Genomic DNA, 18220 nt, shown 5'->3' with positions numbered 1-18220 from the left:
GACTCCAACCAATGGAGAGTTTTCCCTATTCTGATTGACTTCAGTTTTGCTAGGGTTCCTTGATGTCACACTTGGTCAAATGCTGCCTTCAGGTCAAGGGCAGTCACTCTCACCTCACCTCTGGAGTTTAGTTCATTTGTCCATGTTTGGACCAAGGTTGTAATGAGGTCAGGAGCTGAGTGGCACTCGTAGAACCCAAACCGAACATCAGTGAGCAGGTTATTGCTGAGTAAGTGCTGCTTGATAGCACTGTTGATGACACTTTCCATCACTTTGCTGATGATCAAGAGTAAACTGATGGGGTGGTAATTGGTCGGGTTGGATTCGTCCTGCTTTTTGTGTGCAGGACATTCCTGGGCAATTTTCCACATAGCCAGGTAAATGCCAGTGTTGTAGCTGTACTGGAACAGCTTGGTAGCTAATATTATAGCAGCTGAGAATGTGGCAGGTTAGAGGCAGAGTTTTAGTCTTAACCCCTTGCTGAAACCTTCCTCTGAGGGTGTAGGGATGAGGGATGTTGAACCAAGGCTGGTCACGCTCCTTTTCCCCTCTTCCGGTGCTAGCAGATGACTGATGTGGGAAAAGGGCACTGGTTCTTGCTTCTCCAAGCCCTGGGGCAAAGTTGTAAAAGGTTTTATCCAGTTTGACTCCAGGCACCTCTCATTTAAAAATGAAAATTAAGATATCTCCCTCTCACACAAACACATGCAATTAATCAAATAACAATTTGGGTAACTCGGTACTGTATTTGGAGATGATTTTTTTTTTCCATTTTAAACCCCTCAAAGTATATTGCTTCAGCCCCTGTCCCATCCTTATAATTAAACCTAGCATGACATCACATCAGCATTATGATGACATCAGGATGTCACCAGAGCAATTTTACTTTTCAAAGGAGCCAAGTTACTCTGAAATTATTTTTCTTCAATGCAGGTTACGATGTACTGTCTCAACAATTTTCACTAACAATTTGCTCTATCATGTTACTTGACGCAATCTGTATCTCTTCTCCAATGAATCTGTTATGCCCCCTTTTTCCCTTATAAGTGCCCACTTTGTATACTAATTTACCAATTGGATAATTGGATTTCTGTCACTGGGATTATTGCCATTTGTGTTCTTTATCACAGCCAGTGTGTGTGTGCTAACTAGATTCATAGTAAGTTTTCACTGCCTAAAGACAACCATGTGAGTACCTGGTACATTTGTAAAAGATTTACTTTGTGAACTGCCTACGCATTGTGGTCTGTGAGACCCAAAGACTTTCATATTCATGGAAGTTGTGAAATGTGATGGTTTTCATTCTCATTTGCTAGGAACGACTGGGATCCTCCTGATAGAAAAGTTGATACTCGCAGATATCGTGCTGAACCTAGAAGCATATTTGAATATGAACCTGGAAAGTCGTCAATCCTAGAGCATGAGCGACCGGTAAGAACCTTGTTCTAAACAGTTTTTCTAGTGTGTCATAAGACTGATAGGTTAAATTCTGAATAAATAAATGTATTTTTGCCAAGGTGAAACAAGTTATTGAGTAGCTTGACACCCAGTCAAATTGACCTAACTCCATCACCTGCCTATTAGAAATGTTTTTTTTTGTACTTTCATCACTGGGCGGGGAGGCAGTTTAGGAAGTGCTCATATTCCTTGCACTTTATAAGGGTCTTAGCCATTGGATCATCACTGATCATTACACAGGGCACAAAGGTTGGGAGCATCCTGGTGCAATCATAAGCAGTGTTTGGGGCCAGGGAGGAAATTGCTGCTGAGGGTATGATGTTTGTGGTGGGGGCTGTAGACAAATCTTACCGTCTACTCAAAATGTTTATCTGAAGGACGTTGTGGCTCATATTAAGTCTGGATGTCGGGCAAGCAATCTGACCACGCCAAGGCAGTCAAGCAGTTGAGAGAGTCAGTGAAGAGGTCGAGCTGGATGTCGTCAGAATACAGATGGAACCTGAGTCCTTGTCTTTAGATGACGTGGGCAGCCTGTAGGTGAGGAACCAGAATGGGACACCAAAAGGTAGCAGTGGGGGAGCAGGAAGATCAGTAAGAATGGAATCAAATGAGGATAAGAATAGAGAGATGTTGATGGAGGATAGTGTGGTTGGCCATGTCAAAGATTGCAGTTACATTAGAAAGGATGATGAGAGGGAGTGCAGTGTAGTCATAGTCTGATAAAATGTAAGTATTTGCAACTTTTTACCAGGGTGTGCAAACCACCACCTCCTCTGGACCCCCAGACATATCCCTGGATAAAACATGTCCATTCCAAATGGAGATTGTGAATTAATCACCCATTATTCTACTTGCCCACTATTCCTTTGCAGTAACTTCAATGGAAATAGTTAGAGTCCAGCTTCCAAAATCATCCCAATCAGCTGAAGACTGCATGGTGACAAATAAATTGATTTGAAAGAATGTTCAAAGTTTATTTAGAATGAAGGAAATAATAATATTTGAAAAAAATAAAACAACAACTTAAGTATATTATACAGGGTGCTGAATTGAGCACTACAGAGCAGGAAGGCTCTAACCGCAGTCCAGGATCTGCTCTGAGTTTGTTGATGTCTGTTAGAATAGTGCTGGGGCTACTCCAGTGGGCCACGTTTTCTCCACTTTCCAATCGATGATCACTGTTTATTGACCTGTGCAGAAAGTGCATTCATGGAATGCAGACAAGTACAATATTATTCTTGGCTTTGACATCCCCTCACTGACAAATAATCTTCTAACTCTTACTGTCTAAGCTCAAGTCTGGAGAATGGCTACCTGGTTGAAGCGTTGGTCAATATCAATACAACTCTATTCCAAAATAAACTATCACCTTCTAAAGGGGAGTTGAGAATACTCAAGTGGGGAGAAGACTAAAGAGTGTTTTACTTTATTTGTTCTCAGGATGTGCAGGTCGTAAGTTTTGCTGAAAAGGTTTGATATAACCAAGTAGCTTCATAGGTCACCACTTTGGACAGTTAAGAGTCAAACACATCAGTGTGGGACTGGAGTTACGTATAGGTCAGACCAAGGGAGGACAACAGGTTTCCTTCCCTATAGGATAGTAGTTAGCCTATTGTGTTCTTAAGATGATTGGGTAGCTTCATGGTCATTTTTGCTGTTTGCCAGATGCTTTTAAACTGCCTTCAAATTCTCAAACTCTGGAATGTTTCTAGATACTTATTAGTTATTTTTTGGGATGTGGGCGTAACTCCTACAATGCTATTAGGGAATTCTATGATTTTTGACTCAGTGACAATAAAGGAATGGCAATATATATCCAAGTTAGAATGGTATATGACTTAAAGGGGAAGTTGGAGATGATGGTGTTCTCATGCACCTGCTGCCCTTGCTATTTTAGATGGCAGAGGTGGTTAGTGTGGGAGGTGTTGGCAAAGAAGCCATGGCACTTTGCAGCAGTGGATCCTGGAGTTAGCACACACTGCAGCCACAATATGCTGATAGTGGAAAGAGTGGATATTCAAGCTATTGAATGCTGTTGAAGTTCTTGAGTTCTTGTAGGTGCACTAATCCAGACAGAGAGCATTCATCAAACTCTTGACTTCTGCCTTGTAGGTGGTGGACAGGCTTTGGAGAGTCAGGAGCAGTTAACAACCATTTATAAAACCAGGCACAGGGTTGTCCAAGTAAACCAATTTTTTGTCCACCTTGGTTGTTTTCATTAAATAATTTGAGACTGTCATGCATGAATCTTGTGTTCATACTCAAAGTGACTGCTTAGTGTAACAGTATCTTAGAGCCAATTCCCTATTTTTCTGTTAGCAACTGCATGTTCATGCTCTGCCCTCAAATGGCCATTTGATCACAGGGAATCAGGTGAGGTGTCCCTAATGACAAGTGTTTGCTTGGTTACAGATGCAGCAGATCTTGACCACTTCTTTCATTGAGTGCCAATCAACTAGAGTACTTGGTTGACATTTTTCATTCAGAGTGACTTTCAGTACCTGGAATATTGATTTTAGACAATGGTCTGGGCCACAGCTCCATAGATGCAATCAAAAGCTTAAATTCAACATAGATGAGAGTCTTTCAAATTTTTTTTTTGTTAACTGAACCCCAAATAACACCAATTCATAATGTAAAACAAGCCCTAACATACAACTTAAAGCTCCTGAGATTTGCATTAAGTGTCTTGTCTTGTCTTTGATCCGTCCGCATTTTGAGAGTTGGCCGCACTATGAGGAATCTTTCTCCACTGATTTTTATTCTCCGCTGCCCTCGCTGCCTGTCTCATGGAGAGGCCAGTCCACGTTGTGATATTATCCATCCCTGCCACCTTGGGCCTTCCTTGTGAAAGTTTTCCCTGTGTTGAACCTTGCATTACCTCTTTTAACAAACGCTCCCCTCCTGCTCACGTCACATGTCCAAAATCTGTGAGCTTCCTTGACATCACTGCCTCAAACAAGCTTCTCTTAACTCCAGCTTTCTCGAGCCCCCACTTGTTTGTCCGCTTGGCCGTCCATGACACACGTAGTATCTGCCTGAGTTTCATTTCAAATGCTTTAATTTTGTCACTCTTCTTGATGGTCCAACTTTCACAGCTATATGTTGTCACCGGCCACACGAGGGCTTTCAGAAGATGAATTTTCATTGTAATCAAGATGTGTGGCTACTCCATACTCTTTTAAGTGAGTTCAAAACACCAGGACCCTTGTTAAGTGGAGCCCAACTTTCTTTTGTAGACTCTGCAAATTGCATCATGAGTGACTCAAGATAGTGGAAAGTATCAACCTGTTCAAGCTGGACTCCGTTAATCAGAGTCTTGCAGGTCTTTGCACCAGCCCCATCACCTTTATCTTGTCAACATTGATCAGGAGACTGTGTACTTCCAGTTAACTTGGCCGAGATGATCCACCAATTCCAGTAGCTCCTCCACTGAGTTAGCAAGCAGAATGATGTTATCAGCATATCGGAGATTCAAAACCCACCACCCCCTCAATCAGTATCCCACCTTTTTATCCATCAAGTGTCTCTCTCATGACCATTTTCTGTCCCTCATGGTCGGGGATGACTTGCTTCCACACTAAAAATGAGTTCTCAGGTGACTGAAGAGTCCAGTGCGTGACCTACAATCTCTGTCACAGGTGGGGCAGACGGCTTTCCCTCCACTTCGGGCCAGATGTTGGTGGGGATGTTGCACCTTTTCAAGGAGGCTTTGAGGGTGTCCTTGAAATGTTTCCTCTGCCCTCCTTGCTTGCTGTGTCGAAGCTCCGAGGAGAGCGCTTGTTTCGAGAGTTTCGAGGCAAGGATGTGGATGATGTGGCCTGTCCAGCAGAGCTGACCAAGCGTGGTCAATGCTCGATGCTGGGGATGTTGGCCTGAGCGAGAACACTGGCATTGGTGCAACTATCCTGCCAGTGGATTTGTGGGATCTTGCGGAGGCAGCGCTGGTGGTACTTGTCCAGAGTTTTGAGGTGCCTGCTGTACACAGCCTATGTCTCTGAGCCATATAGAAGGGTGGGTATCACCATTGTTCTGTACACCATGAGCTTGGTGCCAGGTTTGAGGTCCTGGTCTTCAAACACACTCTTTCTCAGGCGGCTGAAGGCTGTGCTGGCACACTGAAGGTGGTGTTGAACCTTGTCGTCGATGTCTGCCCTTGTTGTGACAGTGGGCTTTCAAGGTGTGGAAAGTGGTCCATGTTGTCCAAGGCCTCGTCTTGGATTTTGATATGGTGAGAGGACACACCCCTGTCTAACACCCTTTTTGACTGAGCCGTTCAGAGAGGATGCCGGCAATACTTATCCTAGCTCATTGCTTAATGATAAAGCAAATCAATTAAATGTGGTGGGTATCCCATATCTAACATTACCAACCCGAGTTTCTCAAGTGAAACTGAATCGAATGCATTCTCAAAATCAATGAAGCACGTTTATATTGGCTGCTGGTGTTCTTGAATTTGTGCATTGTGATCCTAAGATTATTGACTTGCTCTCTGGTCCCTCTTCCAAGTCGAAATCCAGCTTGTTCATCAACAGTCTTCCTCCCTGTCTTTTTCCAGATCCATTCCAGGGCGATCCTGAGCAAGATTTTACTAGCATGGGAGATCAAAGCAATTGTTCTATAATTTGTGCACCGTTTTAAGTCCCATTTTCTTTGGGAGAGGGATGAAGGTTAGAATCAGTCCAATCCTCCGGCCAATCGTCAGTCTCCCACAGTGCCACATATGTTCTATGCATCCTGTCCACTACTGATTCTCCACCTATCCTAAGTAATTCTGCCAGTATATCGTCCAGGCCTGTGGCCTTACAGTTGGCTATCTGATGAATGGCTCTCAGTACCTCAGCTCGAAGTGGAGGAGGCTCATGTTCAACTTGGCCTTTAAATTCTGACTCACCATCACCCTTGTGAAGGTACTCACGATATTCGCACCATCATGCAGCAATTCTCTTCACTTCCATTTCATTACTTCCTGAAACTGACTGAATGCAGTACAGGCGAGGTTGAAACTTTTGTGTAATTAATCTACCTGTTTGGAAAAGTTTCTGCATGTTCCCTTTCTGATTCTCCGCTTCTCGTTCATCACACGTGTTGTTTAGCTGTTTTTCTTTACCTGCTCGCAGCTTTCTTTGAATTTCTGTCTTTAAATGTTTGTGAGAATCCACATCCTTTTTTCCTCTTTTTCCCTGATTGAAGCCAAGGGGGAAGCAAAGTCTCATCAGATATCCATCCTTTCTGTCTCTCAGGCTGCACAAATCCCACCATTTCTTATGCTACATCCAGGACAACAGCTTTTATGTTTCATTAAAGCTCTTCTGGTGTTCCTTTCATCAGCTGCCATCTGTAGACCTTCGAACCTCTATTGGTGATTTCCACCTTATACTTCGCTGTCCTATCATTCTTAAGCTCGTCTAATTTCAATTATGTCATTAAAACCTGTTTTGTCCTGTTGCCCACTCTGATCTTCAGTATCACAGTCCGCCCCTGTCTTACAATTCTTTAGACAGAATCTCCATCATTTTGCTACTGCAATGTAATCAATCAGATTTGGTGAGGTCCAGGTACACAACTGTCTTTAACAATGCTTAAACTAGAACCAAATAGTGTTTCTCACCAAAGTTCCAGAGGCGCTCTCCAGCTTCATTAGCTCCTCCCTAATTCAAGTGGGCTAGTCACTGTCAGAACCCTATCCATAACCACAGCACCAATTTTGGCATTGAAGTCAACCATAACTATTAAGTATGTAAATAATATCTACAGTAAAGACTCCAAGAACTACAATCCCACTAACACTGTAGGACAATATAAGGAAGGGCAGGAGTGGGTTTTAAGCGGTAACATTATATCATCATAACGCTGAGGGCCCTACCTTTCATTGAACTACCATTCGAAGACCAAATATAAAATGTTTAAACTTGCACGGTAAGTGAATGTATGTATAAATCATGCAAAGCATCTATGCCCTGATTTCAAGATCTAATGTTTCCTGTATACTACTATCTCACTGCAATAGCACCCATTGTATTTCAACTAAGGGGAATATGTTTGTCAATCATGATTTAAATGTGCTGAGTGTTGTAAGGCTCCCTTTAAAGGGTCTTGCTAATGTTTTGCACAGTTCTTAATGTTCAGCAAAAGGAAATCTGAAACATGGAAAAAGTTTCTAGCATTTTGTTCAATACAAAGAATGGTGGGATATCTGTGAAAATTCAAGCAGTCTAATAAAGCTGAAATATGTGTAATATTAAGCAACCATCAACCTATAATACTGTATGTAACTAGCAGTGTCACCAGCAAGAACAGCAAATATTTTTGTCTTTGTCTGCAATCACTGTTCAACAAAAAATGAGGGTTCAACAATGAGGCAATAGCGACACAATTGGGAATGAACCTTGGTGAGAGAGTTTTAATGTAATGGAAGTCCAAGAATAGATGTGGGGGAGTTTTGTTTTCAGAAGGATCTCTTCTCTCTTTACCAGGTTTGTAAACAGCACTATAAAAATGCCATTATATCACCAGTCATATTTACTGGTAACATTACTGAAGCTAAATTTACTTTGTTGTAAAATCTAAAAAAAAAAGTTACATGTATTCCCACTCAAGTTATAGTGCAGACTTTCCCAGATATGCGAGGGAAGATTTCCCCTGCTCATTATTTATAATGAAGTTGTTAAAAAGGTGTCTATAAAGAGCATGTTTATGATTTCACTGCAGATAGAAATGTTCTACATGATGGGTATAAAGCAGAGTTTTCAGAACACACCATTCCAATCTGGTCCAGAAAACTCCATAAAGCCCTCATTAAGTGAATATAAGAAGAGTCTAATATTGGAGCTGTGATGCACTTATCATACAATAACAAACATATTTCCTTTTAAATCTATCCAGTTCATTTTGCAATTTTAAGTCTGCTTGATTGCTACCAAGATTGCCATATCCCATAGCTATAATTATGAGGAATTATTGGTACCTGACTGATAACTGGATGGTTTGGTATCTATAGTGTTAACTGAACTATTTGTTTTCCTCAGCCCTGCACCGAGAAGCTCCAATTTAGGATTAATGGAACAGCTTGATTTTTAAAAAATTCTTGTGTTCCATTTTATTAATTTTAATCCCTATGTAACAAGAAAAGTGTTTTTAGTTTAATTGAACTTGCTACGTTTCCAAAGCCTCAATTCCAGTTTTTGTGCACAGAAGATGTGTATTGTTTTATTAAGGAAAATTGTCTCGCATTTGTTAAAGTTCATCAGAATAGACATTCTCAAACGCAAGTGGCTCCGTAACTGGAATGATGCTGTGAATCGGAGGGGTCATGGAGCATTTTAATAATCCCTCATAGTACCAATGTGCTCGAGCTAACTCCCAACTTCTTCATCACTACAGTACTTAACTTCTGAATATGGCAATTTTAGTTCCATCTCTGCAGAAATGACCATTCACACAAAGTATAGCTCGGGGGAGAAAAGCTCAATAATGCCTTTTGCATAATGAAAACATTAATTTTCTTTGCTGCACTTTCACCGTACTACAAAATTCCATGTCTATACACCAGACAGACTTGAGCTGACAGCCAGCATATAAATCTTGAACAAGGGCGTGTACCCAATGCTTTTGTCTGTCTTTTGTTTCTCCAGATAATTGGTCTGCTGTATGTTTCCAGCAGCTGCTGGGTTTTCATTTTAACATAGGCATTTTGTTCATGTTTATCTGTTGAAGTTCATTACGTTTGTAATTGTCGTCTCATATTAGTAGTCATGAGAGTATTTAATGTTTCACCAGAGAACAAAGTGTAGTATTGCAGTCGCTCCTTTAAATAATGTAACAGGCGGTAACTTCCGAGCTCCGGGGCATCGTATTGGGGGGGATACTCCAAAGATGCACTGGGGAATCCCCTTTGAAGCTCCCAGGTAAGGTTTGCATGGCAATTGCCTGGAAGTGCAAATTCCCCATGGCAACTGGCCTGCGTTGGGAAGCATCTGAAAATGTGATTTAAATCGCAAACTTCAGATAGCTCTGACGGAATTACATCAATAGCTGCCCTGAGAAAGTTAGAAGAATTATAACCTCTTTTAACTTCTGGGTAGTTATTGTACAGACCCCTGACTATTACCCCCTCATGGGATTCCCCCTACCCCTAAAGGGATTACCCCCCTCCCTCCTCCCGGACAGGAACTCCTCAACTCACAGGGTTTCCCCCATTTCCCCCCCTCTTTTGCCCTCCAAACCCCACTGAGGCCCTGCCCCCTCACCACAAGTTCGAACCTCCCCACTCCCAACCCTGAGGCCTAACCTTCGCCCCCCCCGGCAAACAACCCTCCAACTTCCCCCTCCCCCCGACACTCCTGACTACTTTCCCCCCCCACCTCCCAAATTCCTACCCAATTACCTTCTACACTTACCTTCTCCCAGGTCTATCAAGGATCTTCAGCTTACCTAATTTACAGCAGCCAGTGCTGTAAAAAAAAAGGGTGTGTGGCCTCCTTCCATTTGACAGAGCTGCCCTTCGACGCTAGGCCTGGGGACATGCTGCCCTATTTGGATCTTGCCTGGCCTGAGTCGGAAGGTTGGGTGAGACAGGCTGGGGAAAAAATGAAGGTAAAGAACCAGGACTGGAGTAGCAATCCAACGCCAATTGCTGCTCCGAGGAAGTTCATGCCCAATATATGATAGAATAATTTTTAAGCTGGGGGTCAAATCTTACCTTTGTAACTAATTCACTCCTGAATAGAATGAAAGAACATGATGTTATGTTATTACAATTAAGAAACATTCAGAAGTCATTGTCTGCTCAATTTCTTAACTACCCTCAAAGGCTAATTCTACAGAGGCACAGCTTTCTAAAGGCAGGAGGTCAAATAAGCCTCAGTATGAGGTTTATAAAGAAAAAGTACTCCAGAGAAAGAAGACTGCAGAAAGTAAGGTGCCCTCAGCCCAAAGTGTTGGAGAATTTGGTCTCAAACACCAAGAAGAGCAGAAGTGGGTTGTAAGTGGCATATAGACTGGTGCAGCAACTAACCCTGCATGTTACATTGGTATTCATCAGAGTAACACACTTCAAGGGTTGAAAAGTCCATTGATCCAGGACCTTTTTTTTTGGTTGAGATCACATGAAAATATTAGCCTACAGCATGATGGACCAATGATAACTCTTCCAATAAATCTAACCAGGTTAATTAAAAGTATAGAAACAAAGGAGCAGGAGTAGGCCATTTGGCCCTTCGAGCCAGCTCCGGCATTCAATATGATCATGGCTGATCCTCTATCTCAACGCCATACTCCCGCTCTCTCCCCATACCATTTTACGCTTTTAGAGTCTAGAAATGTATTTCCTCCTTAAATATATTCTGTGACTTGGCCTCCACAGTCTTCGGTAGTAGAGAATTCCACAGGTTCACCACCCTCTGAGTGAAGAAGTTTCTCCTCATCTCTGTCCTAAATGGCCTACCCCATATCCTGAGACTGTCACCCCTTGTTCTAGACCCCCCAGCCAAAGAAACATTCCTGCATCCAGTCTGTCCAGCCCTGTCAGAACTTTATATATTTCAATGAGATCCCCTCTCATTCTTCTAAACTCCAGTGAATACAGGCCTAGTTGACCCAATCTCTCCTCATATGACAATCCTGCCACCCCAGGTATCAGCCTAGTGAACCTTCGCTGCACTCCCTCTATGGCAAGTATATCCTTTCTTAGGTAAGGAGACCACAACTGCACACAATACTCCAGGTGTGGCCTCACCAAGACCCTGTACAGCTGCAGTAAGACATCAAATCCTCTCGCAATGAAGGCCTTCCTAACTGCTTGCTGCACCTGCGTGCATGCTTTCGGTGACACCTAGGTCCCTTTGTACATCAATATTTTCCAATCTTTTGCTGTTTAAATACTACTCTGCCATTCTGTTCTTCCTACAAATGTGGATAACTCAATACTTATCCATGTTATACTGCATCTGCCATGTATTTGCTCACTCACTCAACTTGTCTAAATCATCTTGAAGCCTCTTAACATCCTCCACACCACTCATATTCCCACCTGGTTTTGTATCATCAGCAAACTTGGAAATATTACATTTGGTTCCCTCATCCAAATAATTGATATATATTGTGAATAGCTGGGGCCCAAGCGCTGATCCCTGCGGTATCCCACGAGTCACCGCCTACCACTCCGAAAAAGACCCATTTATTCCTACTCTGTTTCCTGTCTGCTAACCAATACTCAATCCATGTCAATATATTACCCCCAATCCCATGTACTTTAATTTTGCACTATCTATAAATATTGATCAACCGAATGAAGTGAACAATCTTATGTGAGGAATGGTCCTGGAACAATAACTTGCTTTTCCACTTGTTGCTTTTTTTCTTGGTAAGATTAAGCTTAAAGGTGTCATTCAGTGGTTATGTAGGATAAGTCTTAAAAACAGAATTAGCTGTCCATCAAAATATCTTGAGCTGATTTTATCATTCACAAATTAATGAAATTAATAAGGACATATTTACCATTTTCTCTCTTTGAAGATGTTGAAGATATTAGTGTATAAAAAGTAATTTAAAATAGTCTCTTAAAAAATAGATGCCATTTGGTGAAATGGTTTAGTTTTGTATTTAAAATGATGGCTTGAGAACTCTTAATCGCTTATCCTCATGGCTTATACATTTAGTTTCATTTTTCAAAATGTTAATCATGGTAATTAAGTGCAGACCGTGCAGAATAGAGTTGCTGATTTAATCCACAGCTGTATGTGTCTGTCTTTGTCTGTCCGTGGGTGTATCTGGCAGTCAGCAATAAAGTATTAAATGCTTTCAGGCCCAGGAGACTGTGATGACTGAGTGACAACCCCCCAGTGATGCACCTACCATCTATATGCAAATAAAGCAGCAACTCTCAGGATCTCAGCCGCGTCCCAAATGAGCACTTGCAGTGAATCCCCACTCACTGCATGTGCTCGTTACTTGTACTAAGGGATTGCAACTCAGTAAACAAGAAGTACATTTTCCCCAGCTTCTAAAATAGTCCTTTGCTTTTGCAACTGACACTTATGTCACCTAGTCATCCTTTACCCTATCCAGCTCAATGACCTATCCAATTAGACTGAGTCTAATCCTTTCAAAGACCTCAAAGTTGACCCTTTTCTAAGTAAAAAGCCCAGAATCTATCTATCCTGACAGCTGAGGCCCCTTAAACTCTGTATGAATCTAGTGGTTCTTCTCTGAACTTTCTTCAAGACTTCTACATTTCTGCTACTGACCGTCCCTAAGCAGAAACACTACCATTAATAAGTACATTTTTGTACAGAGGTAAACACCAGTTTCTTATCGAATCCCACAAGGCTGCACTTTACTTAGTAGTCTTTTGTGAAGCATTTTTTGTAATTTGACTTTATAAAAGCCTATGTTACATTTGAGTTTTTTTCATTCTTTGGTAGGATGTCGGCATCACTGGCTAGGCCAGCATTTATTGCCCATCCCTAGTTGCCCTTGAGAAGGTGGTGGTGAGCAGCCTTCTTGAACCACTGCAGTCCATGTGGTGTCGGTGCACCCACAGTGCCGTTTAGGAGGGAGTTCCAGAATTTTGACCCAGCGACAGTGAAGGAACATTAACATAGTTCCAAGTCAGGATGTGGCTTGGAGTGGAGCTTGCAGCTTGTGGTGTTCCCATGCATTCGTCTGCTGCATTCGCTGCTCCCAATGCGATCTCCTCTACATTGGGGAGACGAAACGCAGACTGGATGACTGCTTTGCGGAACACCTTCGCTCAGTTCACAAGCATGACCCTGACCTTCCTATTGCTTGCCAATTTCAATTCACCATCTTGCTCTCATGCCCACATTTCTGTCCTAGGCCTGCTACAGTGTTCCATGGAAGCCCAATGCAAACTGGGGGAACAGCATCTTATCTTCCAATTATGGCATTTTACAGCCTTCTGGACTTAACATTGGGTTCAACAACTTCAGATCATGAACTCTGTCCTCCATTTTGATATATTTTTTTTTTTCTCAACCCCTTCCCTCATTGGGTCAGTCTGTAACTTGTTCTTATGTTTTGCTTTCAGAGAGCGTTAACCCTTGTTCTGCTATTACTACATTCTGCTATCTGACCTTTATGCCACTATTAGCACCTTCCTTAGTCTTTAACACTATCATTACCACTCTTTGTCTTGCGCCTGTGACATCTTTGTCAAATCTCTCCTGAGCTCCCACCTATCCCTGACCTTCTATTCTAGTCCACGTGCTCCATTCTCTCTCTTCAACAATATAAAACCCATCACATTTCTACCTCTATTCGGCTCTGAAGAGTCATACAGACTTGAAACTTTAACTCTGTTTCTCTCTTTACAGATGCTGCCAAACCTGAGTTTTTCAATCATTTTCTGTTTTTATCTCAGATTTCCAGCATCACAGTATTTTGCTTTTATTTTAGTGTTCCCCTGCATCTGTTGTCCTTGTCCTTCTAGGTTTTAGAGGTCGCAGGTTCAAAAGGTGCTGTCGAAGGATCCTTAGTGAGTTGCTGCAGTGCATCTTGTAGATGGTGCACACTGCTACCACCATGCATCGGTGGTGGAAGGAATGATTATTGAAGGTGGTGGATGGGGTGCCAATCAAGCGGGCTGCTTTGTCCTGGATGGTGTCAAGCTTCTTGAGTGTTGTTGGAGCTGCACTCATCCAGGTAAGCAGGGAGTATTCCATCTCACTCCTGACTTGAACGTTGTAGATGGTGGACAGGCTTTGGGGAGTCGGGAGGTGAGTTACTCTCTGCAGAATTCCCAGCCTCTGACCTGTTCTTATAGCTACAGTATTTATATGGCTGGTCCAGTTCAGTTTTTGGTCAATGGTAACCCCAGGATGTTGATGCTGGACTTACAACATCTACCACCTTTGTAGTTTCCTTAAGAAATTCAATCAAGTTGATAAGACAGAATCTCCCTTCTCAGAAGATATGCTTGGATTTTCTAAAACCCTTTTTGTTTGCCAGGTGATTGTCACTTCTAGCAACCTGCCTAGTACCAATAGCCAAGCTAATAGGCCTGTAGATTCCTCATTCTGATTTATTGTCCTGTTTAAATATTGGTGCCACATAGGCGCCTCTCCAAACCATGGGAAGAACCCAAGATGATGGCAAACTATTATTTATAGAAGTGTGTGACTCAGAGCTCAGCTCCCATTTGTTTGAGCACCCTGGGGTGAATGGCATCAGGGTGAGCAGCCTGATCCATTATCTACATCTACTTTGACATGTTCAATGGTAAAATCAATACTTGTATTTTTGTTAAACCAGCATTTTCAATTGTGAAGACTGACTAAAAAATAGCCACTTAAAACCTCAGCCATATTCTGGAACGTGTCTCATGGGATCCTTAAAGTACTCTAAATCAGTGGTTTTCAAACTGCAGCCCCCTTCCTGGAGGCCCTCGTTGAAGGCCAGTTTACGGGTTGGTGGTGTGGGTGACTGCCTAGGGCATTGTAGTGAAGAGTAGACAAGTAAGGTTAATGAGTAAGCATGGCCAGGGGTGTGCGCCTGCTCTCTCTGCACTCCCGCTCTCTCTGCACATTTGTCCTCTATGCTGAGTTCATTGCTCTTGCTTTATCCCTGCTCACCAAATGCTTTCTCAATGTCCTATTCTCCTTGGGTGCCTGCTCTCTCCGTGTTCCTGTCTAGGATAGATGAGACCTGTAGTGAGAAGTAGGCACACCCATCAAATTGATATCTGTAATCAAATACCTGTTTTCTTAAAAGCATTATTAAAGCATTTTACATGAACCACTTCCATATTAAGACTATTATATAGTATTATAATTTAGATGGGGTGCATGATTACTAATCCATCCATAAAAAGGGGCCCTTGAACCCAAAAAAATTGAGAACTACTCCTAAATCATGCTTGATGGCCTCTGATTCGCACCATGTTTTAAGATGACCTTGCCATTACTATAAGACCTGCCCACTCCTGTAGTATTCTTTTGGCTCATCTGATGGCAACTTTTGTTGCCCTCCGCTGCATTTGGTATCTTTCCCTGTTTCCTTGAGTTATTATCCTTAACCTTGTTAATTTCTGCCTTAGTCGAATATGTTTTTGTCATGGTTTTGGTTTTGGTCATTTGGTTTTGTTTTTCCATGTGGCCATTTAATCCCAGTGATACACATGGCTCCCATTTGTACTTGTGTAATTTTAAAAGCATTCCTGTTTCCTTCAGTATCGCAATATCTTGTCTCCTAATAGGACTGCTAATCAAACTTGCTTAAGTCAGCTGCCATCTTCACAAATTTAGCTCTCTTCATATCTGTTACTCTTGGCTCTCTAGGCTTGCCTGATCAAGGTAAATCTAATATGTTGAACATTAAACTTTCGCCAAAAAATAGAAAAGTAGAGCATTTTCAAAGGGAACATAGAGTTGCAAATTGGGAGGTTTTGGCAAAAAATTCCATTATTCAAGACATTGAATATAATTTATGGAAAAGGCTGATTAGATCCAAATCTAAACCACTTCATAAATATGCCTTTGGATAGTTGCAGTGATTCTCAAACCTGAGGAGGATCGCGAACCACCATTTCAGTGGAAAGAGGGGGAATCAAATTTGATATTCAGGCAGAAGGATCCATTCGCTAACTAATGACTTTTTGGATGACTAGTGTGTGATGAGCTCAAACTAGATCTTCACATAGATATCTGTTGATTGTTCAATCTGTCGATGCTGTTTTGTCATTCCCACCACACTCAGAAAGTTGGAGTAGCTTTGATATTTTTTTTTCTCACTGCAGCATCTTTCTCACTTCCTGGCAGAAGATTTCTTCAGAAATGTGCAAATGTATTCAGCACGTGATTTGTTGCGGTACTTCCTTAGAATTTGTTCATTCTCCAAAAAAAAAATGAGAAGTACTAAAGGCGTGAAGGGTATATGATAATGCAGGGTAAAGATACACTGTGCTGAACTATACCTACATCAATTGCCACAAAAGTTATTGTATTTGGCAACTGTAAAGAATTATTTGTATATAGACTCGTTAAATATGCAGTTATTCCATGATTCAAAGAATATTGGCCCAAAACTTCTAATCAGTCGGAACTCCTGTGTTCAACACTAATCAGACAGAAAACTACCCACTTACCTCCCTACATGGAAAGGGCTCTGACTTCCAATCGACGATGCAGAACTCCCTCAGCGCAGGAATCCTGGCAGAGAACAGCAAACAGAATCAGTGCAGAAGGCATGCCCTCTTTTTATGGCACTAGTGCTGTAAGGTAAGCGTAAATGTCCAGTGTGAATGTTAGTGAAGAGGTGATGGGTGAATGGGTGAGTGGATAAATGAGTGAATGGGTAGGGTGGGTGAGGTAAATGGTTAGGTTGGCAGGTGGGTAGGGTGTAGCGTGGGAGGGTGGTATGTGGGTGAGAGGATAGGATAGCAGGTGGGTTGGGTGGCAGGTGGATGAATGGGTAGGTGGGTCAGGGGATAGGTGGTAGAGTCAGGTTGGGAAGGATTGTCAGGGCAGTGGCTAGTCAGGTCGGGGGGGGTCAGAGAGGGGAGTTGGGTGGCGGGGACTAGTAAGGTTGGGTTGGGCCAGCGGTGGGGGGGTAGTCAGATGATGGGGGCTAGTCAGGTCGGGGTGCAGTTAGGGGGTCCAGGGGAAGTTGTGGGGTCAGTTGTATAGTTACCCAGGAATTAGCCGAGGATTTTTCTGTAACATTTCCTGGGTATCTATACAGGTAAGTAAATCGGAACTGTCCGGAGTCTTCGACTCTACTCAGAGTTGGAGACTTTTTGGGAGGGTCATGGGGAGCAGGGGAACTGCCCATTAGAAGTTCAAACTTCCTGGGGAATTCCATGGAGTCAGCGCATCGTGTGGTCCTGAAGTGGATCTTTGGTCAGGTCTCCATCAATGTATCTAAAGAACTCCCTGTGAAATAGAGTTTTTTTTTAAGAGTAGTAATAGACTTCAGTTATTGCTCTGGGTGGTCAAGGAACATGGGATCATGACACCATTGCAAATCCACAAAAGAAAACCATGGTTCATGAATTTGTGTACATTCTCGACTTCCTGGTGAATGGTCTATTGATGCACTAGTGTTCCTTATTTTTTAACACTTGGGAATGTACATAAGGTAACCACAGTAGATATGGTTTGTACCTTTCAAATCCTTAAGCAGTGATGAGGATGTTTTGGAAAGAGCTGATTATTCCAGCCAGTTAAGAACTGTGCTTTTTATGTAATTTAACATTGAAGGGGGTTTGACAGGAAATTGACGAGGAACAAATGTATGCAGTGAAAACAGAGAATGAGCTTTCACAACTTCTTCCAGAGTGTAATGACACAGCATTGACAATTGATCGTGCATCAAACCAAAGGGGATAATTTATAATGTCTGAATGGAACGCCGAGTGTCTACAGATTATGCTTTTGTGCAGGCCATAATGCGTTCATAAATTATTGGCATTAGTAGTGCAGCCTAAACCTTTAGGTATCCCATGTTTTTCTTTCAATATGATTTCTACATGGCATGCTCAAATTCTTGACTAGTATATAACTACTCCTTCTCTGAAATTGGATGATGTTTTTCAGTCTGCTGGCTACAGAGGATTATGCAGTGCTCACCTTAATGATCAAAACTTTCATCGATATTTTGGAAGCCTAAATACCATTTGTATGAAGGAGGAACCCTTCATTAATCATTGATTTATGAATTTGCTGCCCAGTGAGTACTCTGTTGATGCATTAGGCTTGCAGCCACATCTCTCTTCTAGAATTTTGAACACTCTTGAATACATCTT

General features: G+C 42.1%; 1 protein-coding gene across 38 annotated transcripts in view; it reads left to right on the top strand.

The window, feature by feature from the left end:
* The window catches only part of LOC144693046 (sorbin and SH3 domain-containing protein 2-like), a 486079-nt gene that overhangs the window by 382482 nt on the left and 85377 nt on the right, over positions 1–18220 (top strand). For 23 of the 38 annotated variants that reach the window (XM_078562388.1, XM_078562352.1, XM_078562424.1 and 20 more), the window contains 2 exons: positions 1317–1431; positions 10271–10441. In XM_078562388.1, coding sequence (XP_078418514.1) covers positions 1317–1431; positions 10271–10441 — 286 coding nt within the window. The remainder of the gene's footprint in view (positions 1–1316; positions 1432–10270; positions 10442–18220) is intronic. The other 15 variants (XM_078562625.1, XM_078562653.1, XM_078562644.1 and 12 more) reach the window with 1 other exon arrangement.

The sequence above is a fragment of the Cetorhinus maximus genome, chromosome 2, assembly GCF_964194155.1.
Source record: "Cetorhinus maximus chromosome 2, sCetMax3.hap1.1, whole genome shotgun sequence".
In the NCBI taxonomy this organism is placed as follows: Eukaryota; Metazoa; Chordata; class Chondrichthyes; order Lamniformes; family Cetorhinidae; genus Cetorhinus; species Cetorhinus maximus.
Note: the sequence above shows the minus strand (reverse complement) of the source record. Positions and strands in the feature narration are given on the sequence as shown.